Source organism: Aethalodelphis obliquidens, unplaced genomic scaffold, assembly GCF_003676395.1.
Source record: "Aethalodelphis obliquidens isolate GAN/ISIS:26980383/991018 unplaced genomic scaffold, ASM367639v1 scaffold28, whole genome shotgun sequence".
In the NCBI taxonomy this organism is placed as follows: Eukaryota; Metazoa; Chordata; class Mammalia; order Artiodactyla; family Delphinidae; genus Aethalodelphis; species Aethalodelphis obliquidens.
The window spans coordinates 9,280,767-9,290,444 of NW_020837972.1; the positions used below are offsets into that span (position 1 = coordinate 9,280,767).

A 9,678-nucleotide genomic window follows, 5' to 3' on the forward strand; every position below is an offset into this window, starting at 1 on the left:
CACACACACACACACACACACACACACACACACACACACACACACACATCCAGCCAGTCTGTAAATGGCTTGGTCCTGTATCTAAAATATACCCATTATCATCAACCATCACCACCTCAGTCACTCCCACCCTGGTCCAAGTCACTTGGGAGGCTCACAGGATCTGCCCTCGACCTCTCTGAGCCCCAGTCTCTGCCCCCTCACCACCACCCCCAGGCTATGCTTTCCTCTTCATTAATCCTCCAGGAGGGAAACTCTACTCCAGCCTCAGGGCCTTTGCATGTGCTTATTTGTTTGTTTATTGTCTATCTCCCCACTAAAAATGTACAGGAACAGAAGGATTTATGTTTGAATCCCTGCTGTATCCCAGGGACCTAGAACAGTGCCTGGTGCGTAATAGGAGCTCAAAAAATAATTGTTAGATGAATTAATGAGTGCTACGTCCCCACGCCATCACCACACACACACACACACACACACACACACACACACACTTCTGTTCACTTCCTAGGTGTCTGGCTTTGGACAAGTGAATTAACATCTCTGTGGTTCCTGTTTTCTCATTTGCAAAGAGTAACATGGCACAGCAATAGTAAATCACATACCGTGATATCTGGCATATAGTCGGTCCTAATAAATGTCCTTTCTCTGAGCTGCCACAGGAAAACACATCATAAAAGCTAACACGGATTGTGCACTAAGCTTATGCCAGATTCATCATATTTAAAATTTTGTGGATGTGATATTCATTTCTGTTTACTTTCAGATGTCCCATATCTTATTTAAGCATCGTGGTGATTCTGTGACCTGGTTAAGGGTATTATTATTAAACCCCTTTTACAGAAAGAGAAACTAAGTGTCAGAAGACACTTTCAGCTAATAAACAGCAGAACAAAAACAAAAACAGCATTTGGGTCTTCATACTGAAGAGTTTACTTAACATGTAATAAGCATTCTGTATATATTTAGATGAATAAATTGAGTTAAAGAAAGTAATTAAGGATAAACTTCCTACTTTAAAAACATTTGCTGGACATCTCAATTTGCTTTGCAAGAATTTTGATCATGGCACTTGAGCGTTTTAGAACTTACAAAAGTGGTTCTTGACAAGTGCAGCACTGCCCCCCAAGACATACTGAAGCTTCATAAAGGCATTTTTGTGATGTGGGATAAAGATGCTGCTGATAATAAGTGGAAAGAAGCCAGGAATACTAGTTGTTTTACAATGAGCAAGACAGTCCTACTCAACAAAGAATTGTCTCTTTATTTCCTTTTTTCTCCTTTAATTCCTCCCTCCCTCCCTCGCTTCCTTCCTTCCTTCCCCTCTTTCTTTTTCTCTCTTCTCTCTTCTAGAATAATAGAGGAATCGTACAATACTTTAACTCCTCTAGCCCCATCATCATCACCTTTAACTTACATCCAACTTTTGTTGTATATTTTAAGTCTCTCAATATTGTCAAGTGCCCCAAAGCATTAGTATTGTTTTACAGAGCCAATGATCATTGAATCTACCCGCGTGTTTACTGCTTTCTTCACTATCGATTCTATCCTACCTCTCTCACCTTCCATCTGGGATTGTTCTTCTTCTTCCTGAAATATGCCCTTTAAGATTTCTTTTGGTGACCGTCTTCTGATAGTAAATATGGCAGTTTTTGTTTGTCTGCAAATGTCTTGATTTTCCCTTCATTGCTGTCAGGTATTTTTGCTGGATTGGTATGCATTTCAGTACATTGGATATATCATTCCATCTTCCAGTGTTGCTAGTGAGAAATCAGTTGTCAGTGTCACTGTGGTGCCTTTGTAGGTAATCTATCTTATTTCTCAGGCTGCATTTATATGTTTCACTTTTACTTTGATTTTGTTTGGTTTCAAGCTGATGTGTCTTAATGATGATCCCTTTTTAATGGGTTCATGGGGTCCTTCACTGGGATTCCTGAATCTGTGGATATCCTTCATCAGTTTTGGAAACTCTCAGCCATTCTTCTAAAATATTATCATTCTCCCTTTCTCTTCTTCCCTCTTAGAACTCCCATAAAATGTATGTTAGACCTCCTCGTTCTCTCTTCCAAATCTCTATCCCCTGTTCTACATTTTCCATCTTTTTCTCTCTCCATGCTTTATTCTGAATAGTTTCTTCTAATTTACCTTCCAATCACTAATTTTTCCTTTAACTGTGTCTATGCTACTGAGCTATTAGTTACATTTTTGCCATTTTTGTTCTAGGATTTCTATTTCATTCTTTTTTAAGTCTGCCATGTTACTTTTTCTGGCTTCTAGGTACCTACTATTTCAAATGCTTATATATTTGAACATAATGTTCCTAGTTATTTTAAAGCCTGTGTTTAAATCTTCAATATTTAAAGTTTTGTAGATTTATTACTATTTTCTTTTTTGTTTTTGTTAGTCATCACTCTGAGTGTCTTGTTTCTTTGTGTGCCTGGATACTTATGTGATGGTCATTGTACATGAAAGTTATCTGTGAAAGAGTTGGAGACTTTGGATTAAATATCTTCCTCCAGAAAAAAAAAAAAAAAAAGTTTGCTTCTTTAAGCTCTTAGGAACACTACAAGTCCTTCCTCTCAGTTAATTTTCATAGCATCCTTCTGAGGAAGGTGCAATTATTACCATTCACTTGGCAAATGAGAAAAAATAAGGCTCCAAGAGTCTACGTTGTCTGCTCAGAATCAGATAATGGTGGAGCCAGGATTCAAACCCACATCAGTCAGAATCCAGAGCGCAAGCCTTTAACCAGGGGTCAGTAAACTTTTTCGTAAAGGGCAAGTTAGCAAATACTTTAGACTTTATAAGTCACACGGTCTCTGTCACAAATACTCAACAATGCCTTTGTAGCATGAATGCCACCATAAACTACACATAAATGAATAGGTGCGGATTTGCTTTCAGAAAACTTTATACACAAAAACAAGTGGCAGGCTGAATTTGGTCCATGAGAAATGTGCTTTACACGAAAGCTAGAGAAACCCACTTTTCTGATTGTTTTTCCTCTACTCAGTGTAAGGAGAAGCTTAGGAAGCCGCTGCCCCCACAGTATGCCCTGGAGCTTCTGACAGTCTATGCTTGGGAGCAAGGAAGCATGGAAACAAGATTCAACACAGCTCAGGGATTTCAGACTGTTTTGGAATTAGTCCTGAAGCACCAGCACCTCTGCATCTACTGGGAAAAGTATTATGACTTTGAAAACCCTATGACTGGACAATACCTGAGAAGGCAACTTGCAAAACCCAGGTACTCTATCCCCACATGGCTTAGCTCCCCACATAAATGAACCCATGAATACAGCTGTGGCACCTTGGAAATGTAGGAAGTGAGAGGGATCCATATTTATTGATCATCATCTATTGTCAATCACTGTGCTGGGCACTTTACTACTACCATCTAATTTTTTTAAGCATTAAAAATATATATTTATATATTTATTTTTGGCTGCTTTGGGTCTTCGTTGCTGCGTGCAGGCTTTCTCTAGCTGCATCGAGCAAGGGCTACTCTTCATTGAAGTGCACAGGCTTCTCTTGTTGCAGAGAACAGGCTCTAGAGCGCAGGCTCTGTAGTTGTGGCACACGGGCTTAGTTGCTCCGCAGCATGTGGGATCTTCCCGGACCAGGGATTGAACCCATTTCCCCTGAATTGGCAGGTGGATTCTTCACCACTGCGCCACCAGGGAAGCCTTTCCATCTAATTTTAAAAACAATGTGCAAGCAACTCTGTGAGGCAGGCACTATGCTACCTGCTTTACAGATGACTAAACCAAGATTCTGAAAGGTAAAGAGCTTGTCCAAACCTTAACAAAAAATGAGTGAAACAGCTGAAATTTCAACTAAAATAACAACAGCTGCAGCAACAATAATAAATGCTCCCAGGAACTAAGAGCTTGCTATAAGACTAACACACTCTAATAGCATTGTAAAAATTATAATTATTGTAACTGCCATGTATTGACCCCTTATTATGTCCCAATTACTGTGCTGAGCATTTCACATGCTTGTCTAGATCCTCATACAACATCCTTTGAGGTAGGGATGTTCAATTCTTCCCATTTCACGATGAGGATACTGAGGATTAGAGAGGTCAAAAGGCCTGCCCAAGGTCACACCCCTAATAAAGGGCAGAGGTAAGATTCAAACAGAAGTCTATGAAAGCCCAAATGCAAGGCTCCTCCCTCTGTTCACTGTGCTCCATAGGGCAGGGCACCCAGGACACACCCCAGGGAGCAGTGCCCTGCTGGACCCCTCCTGCCTGTGCCAGGCTGGTACTTTTCTCTTCCAGAAGCATCTAGATCCCCCAGACATAGCCCAGCTTCTCACCTATTCTCTCTCTAAATATTGCTCTTCAGGCCTGTGATTCTGGACCCGGCTGACCCTACAGGAAATGTTGCTGGTGGAGACCCATGTCGCTGGCAGCGGCTGGCACAAGAGGCTAGAGCCTGGCTGAGTTACCCATGCTTAAAGAATTGGGACGGGTCTCCAGTAGGCTCCTGGGATGTGTCGGTGAGACCTTCTGCTTCTTCCCTGCCGTCCTTCCCCCACCCCCTCCACACAGCATGGGGCATGTAGATAGAGACCATTCTTTCCTAAGAAATTGCCTCTTGCTAGAGGTCACTCACATTCATATAGTGTCAGGCTGTGCTCTCTATTTTACAATCATTTTGGCCCCATACAGAGAGCTCCTGGACTTCTCACATCCCTCACCCAGAGTTCATTCTTTAATTAATGCCTCCTTGTCTGGAAGTAACTTTTTTAACAGCTCCAGTTGGCTCATTCCACTAAGAAGAAAAGTAAACAATAACAACCACCACTTAGTAAATACCTGCTTTGGGCTCAGGTTCTGTTCTAAGCCCCTTAAATTCCATTATTTCATTAAATCCTCACAACACCCCATGAGATATGTTTTCTACTCCCATCTTGCAGATGAGAAAAGGAGGCTCAGAGAGGTGAAGTCACCTGCTCAAGGCCACTCAGCTAGGGAGTGGTAGAGCTGGGATCCTAACTCGGTAGACTCTAACGCCAGTGTTTATTCCACTGAGCTAAACATCCTGCCTTGTATCCCCTCCCCCCTCAATATCATGTGACAAATGAGCGACTCAGAGCAGCTGAGGACGTGGGCATGTCACCCAGCTAAGTAGGTGCTGAGGGTCTGATCTTCCCACTCCAAGAGTAGAGATCTTTCTCATGCCGGGGTGGGGAGGGTTGATGATGTCATAGATGGGTTTCCTAGGAAACAGACTCTGGGATGAAGTTTATGTGCAGGATGTTTCAGGGGAGGACCATTGGATCCAACACCTGTGTAAAGGAGGGGAATTAAGCAGGTACCAGCACAGGGAGAGGTGCAGCTGGGGAGCCCTGGAGCTTCAACGGCCTTCAGAGTTGTCCTGCAGAAGGCTGAGGTGGCAGGTCTTCTTTACCCTAACATGGATCGGCCACTGAATGGACAACTCAGGAGGGGGTGTGTCCTTCCTCGAAGGGAATCCAGGTGGCACATCACAGTGTCCACCTGTCCACCATAAATGTTCACTGAGACCCAGTGCCAAGGTGGGAGGCCCAGCTCTCCAGTGTGACCATGTGCTTCACCCTTTCAGCCCCAAGACCATAGTGACCTGACGTACGAGGCCTGTGGTTTTAGACAGAGCTATAGAACCTCTCCGAGACTCACATTCCAGGGAGGAGCCCCTCCGCAGGTGGAAGAGAACTGGACATGTGCCATCCTCTGAACGCCAGAAGCTCTTAAAGGCAAGGTCTCCGGGGCCATCTGGGCCAGACCTCTCATTTCTAGGGGCGGGGCGGGGGGCCTCAATCCCGAGAGGGCCATGAGTTGGTGTCAGACCTGGGTCCAGAATCCAGGTCTCCTGACCCCCATCCTTCCCGCCATTCTGTGCTCTCTCTTCTTTTACAGATAGCCTTTTCCCACAGCTCCCTCCCCACCAGAGCCTGTTCTCCGACAGTATCCTCTGAGAGGCAGCAGGAGAGACTCAGACAAAAGAGAGGAGTCCCAGTCTTCACGCTCTTCTCTGTACCTGGTGGGAGAGCTGTAGTCCAATTTATTGTCAATAACAACAAAAATAGTAGCAAATGCCATTTGTTGGGTGTTAATTAACCGCAAGGCACAGAGCCAAGAAGTATATCTGCATATTATATGTGTGTGTATGTGTGTGTGCGTATTCATTGATTCAACTTAAAATATTAATTGAGCACCTGCTATGTGCCAAGCATCGTTCTGGGCACTGGAACATAGCAATGAGCAAAGCAGACAAAAACCCCTGCCTCATGGAGCTGACATTTTGTGGAATATTCTACTGTTGGATAGACTAGGATCCTTCCAAGTTTCAATTACAGGTAATCCTGAGACAAACATCTTTGGTTCACCCTTTGTCCACATCTCTGATTATTTATCCAGGAAAAGTTTTAGAACTGCCCTGTGTTAATACAGTAATCACTATTGAGCACTTGAAATGTAGCTGGACCCAATCGAGATGTGTTAATCTTTATACTTTTTTGAATTTTCAGATTTTATTAATTTTTGGCCATAAGTTTGTACTGTTTGTATGACCACAAGAAATAATAAAGCAATGTTTCTTGCACAAAAAAATTTAATAAGTATTTCTCTCAGCTGAGCTCTGATAGTTTGTGCAAAGCCAGCCGGCCCAGGTTATAGAAAAGTCTGGGGCACTGGTATTGGGAGCTGTTGGTTCAAGTCCAAATTCATGAGATTTGGAAACAGAGGAGCACCTGTGTAAGGGATGACGGAAATGCTGGAATGAAAATTGGAGCACCGGAGTCATAAATTTTTGATTCCCCGGAGAGAAAGCCCCATTATGGGCAGTTCCTTCTGGGGAAACAGAAACCAGCAGATCTAATGTTTAACCAAAGGAGATAAGGGTGGAGTCCCTCCCTGCACCCCCATTTGAGGAACCACCTTGCTGTAGCCCATAGCAGCTGCACCATTTACATCCCCTTCAGCAATAAATGGGGGGTTCAGTCTCTCCACATCTTTGCCAACACTTTGTAATTCATGATCATTTTGATTATCACCATCCTAGTTGGTGTAAAAGAGTTATATACTCTCAAAATAATCGGGCCTGCTAAGCAAGGTCAAGACCCTACCTGGGAAAGAATGGGACCCTGACACATAGACTGCGGACATAAGAATGGAAGCCCCTGAAAATCTTGAATCCCAGACTCCTCTGAACCTGGGGTTCAGAAATGTCCCATCTACCCCTTCTGTTAAAAGCTAGCACCTCCCCCCTTGCAAGGAGACTCTGCAGAGGTCTCTCTTCCATAAGACCCCGCAGGACCGGCACCCACTTGCCCTCCTGCCCACTAGGACTGAGTAGGGTTGAGTCCCAAAATAGCCCAGCCGGGGGCGCGCTGGGCCTGCTGAGGGAGGGATGGACCTATATCCCAAACAGCCAGAAGACCCGGTCAGCATGTAGCAGCAAAAGTCAGGTGGGTGTGTGTGGAAGTGACCCCGAGGGCACTTGATCAAGGGGCTACAGTGTCAGGTCAGATGCAGAAGAGTTTATTGACTTGGAAGTCCCCTCCTGGAATTCAGGACTTCACACCCTGGCAAGGACCCCAGGAGACCGTGCAGAGTTGCTGTTAGCCAGGCTTTTAGAATGGAAAAAGTGAGAGCCTCTGCCGGGTGAGAACAAAAATGCTGATATTCCCATGGGAGATGGTGGAAGATGGGATTCAAAGGTCAGGGAAGTGGATATGCTTGGGTGGATGTGCTATATAAGTCCAGAAAAGCCACCAAATTATCTCCCGTGGAAAAGCAGAGAATACAACGTTACCAAGGCCATAAAGAATACGCCAGTGAGAGGACTCAGCATCACTAAGAAGCTCGGGTGGCCTCCTCCATAGAAGATGCTGTCACAGGCCTCCTAACAGCACTGGGGATGGTAGAACCCCGAAATCATAGCGGCCATGAGACAACACTTACCCGTGACGTGGACACACTTCTCTTCGTGAGTGGTAGGGTGGAGGGGCAGTCAGGATAGCCTGACCCACAGAGAATTAAGGAGCTGGTCATAAAATATGGTGTCCCTGGGGCCAAACTAAATGGGCCACAAATGAGGGACGCTCAATCTGCCCCATCAAACTACTTCAAGGATGGACCGTTAGAACACTGAGAGATTCCCCCAATAAAAAGTCACCATCCCTTTCCCAGTGGCTTCCCAGGAGACCCATCTCTGACACATGACATCTAAATGTAACATGATCCTAGATTTGGGGGAGGGGGGGTTGCTATAAAGAACAACATTGGAATAACTGGTAAAAATTGAATATAAGAATATATCCATTGTATATGCTATAAGAGATGATAGCATTGTATCAAAGGTACAATTCTGAATGGGGTTGTCATTCTGTGTTTATGTAACAAGATACCCATATTCTTAGGGGATACATATGGAAGTATTTAAGAGTAAAGGGGACTGGGTGATTCTGATGTGTCCATGAAGGTTCATCACTTGTAACAAGTGTCCCACTCTCCCACTCTGCTGGGGGATATTGGTAGTGGGCAAGGCTGTGTGGCTGGGGGAGGGGGAGGAGGCGGGGGGGGGTGCAGTATATAGGAAATCTCTTGGCTTCTGCCCAGTTATCTGCAACATGCACTCAAATGGCTCAGTAATAATGATACTGATACATAGAGAATGAGGAGCAAATGTGACTTTCAGGATGAAGGATATGAGAGAGTTCTTTGTGTTTCAAAAGATTTCAAAATAAAATACTTTAAAAATAAAAATAAAGCATAGACTTTGGAAAACGGGTAGTTAGAACCTAGTCAGACAACTTACAAGCTGTGTGACCTTGGGCAAATTTTTTCAACTCTCTGAGCCTCTATGTTCTTATCTAGAAAAGAAGGCTTATGACCTCTGCCCACCCAGCCTACCTCTAGGTGTTACAGCAGAAGTCAGATAAAGGCAGGGAAGGGCCCTTAATGCGCAGGTGTGATAAGCAACTTTCTCCAGAGAAACTGAACAGTGAAAATGAACACATAAAGGGAAACCTCATTTTAAGTGGAGTCAGGAGACCAGAAGGGGGCGCTCTCACACACCTCAAGTACCACCGTAATTCAGTCATAGGAAAGACAGTCTTTCAACAGACCCCAACAAGAAGCATCAACAGGAAAAAACTGTCGATGACAGGCCTGGACAGGAAAGATGTACATTGCATCTCTTGGAGGAAACCGACTACCCCAGCAACTAAGCCAGTCACCTGTCATCAGCCTGAATTCTTGCTTTTCTCCAATGGACTCTCATTCAAAACAACCCCTCCCAACTTCCTCCTTTTTCTCTATAAAGTAATGTTCCTCTTCTTTGTTTGTTGGACTTGCCTATGGCTTTTGCTATAGCCTGCTTGTCCCAAATTGAAATTCTCTGCTGTTCCCGAATAAAGCCATTTTACTGGTAAAATAACTGGCTGTTTTACTGTTGAGGTTAACAGAACTATAGGTTTTATAGATCTAGATTTAGAGAAAGATTTGTTTTAAGGAATCGGCTTGTGCCATTGCAGGGGCCAGCAAGTCCAATTTCTGCAGGGTAGGCTGGCCGGCTGGAAACCCAGGGAAGCATCTGCTGGTAGAGTTCCCTCTTCCTTGGGGGAGATCAGGCCTTTTTCTTTTCTCTTTTTTTTTTAATTGATATTTTTGGCTGCATTGGGTCCT

General features: G+C 44.2%; 1 protein-coding gene across 1 annotated transcript in view; it reads left to right on the forward strand.

Annotated features, from left to right (window-relative positions):
• The window catches only part of OAS1 (2'-5'-oligoadenylate synthetase 1), a 6,630-nt gene extending 622 nt beyond the window's left edge, over positions 1–6,008 (forward strand). Inside the window, exons 2-5 of the mRNA XM_027125288.1 lie at positions 2,940–3,246; positions 4,352–4,505; positions 5,594–5,744; positions 5,908–6,008. Coding sequence (XP_026981089.1) covers positions 2,940–3,246; positions 4,352–4,505; positions 5,594–5,725 — 593 coding nt within the window. The 3' untranslated portion in view covers positions 5,726–5,744; positions 5,908–6,008. The remainder of the gene's footprint in view (positions 1–2,939; positions 3,247–4,351; positions 4,506–5,593; positions 5,745–5,907) is intronic.
• The last annotated feature ends 3,670 nt before the right edge of the window (positions 6,009–9,678 follow it).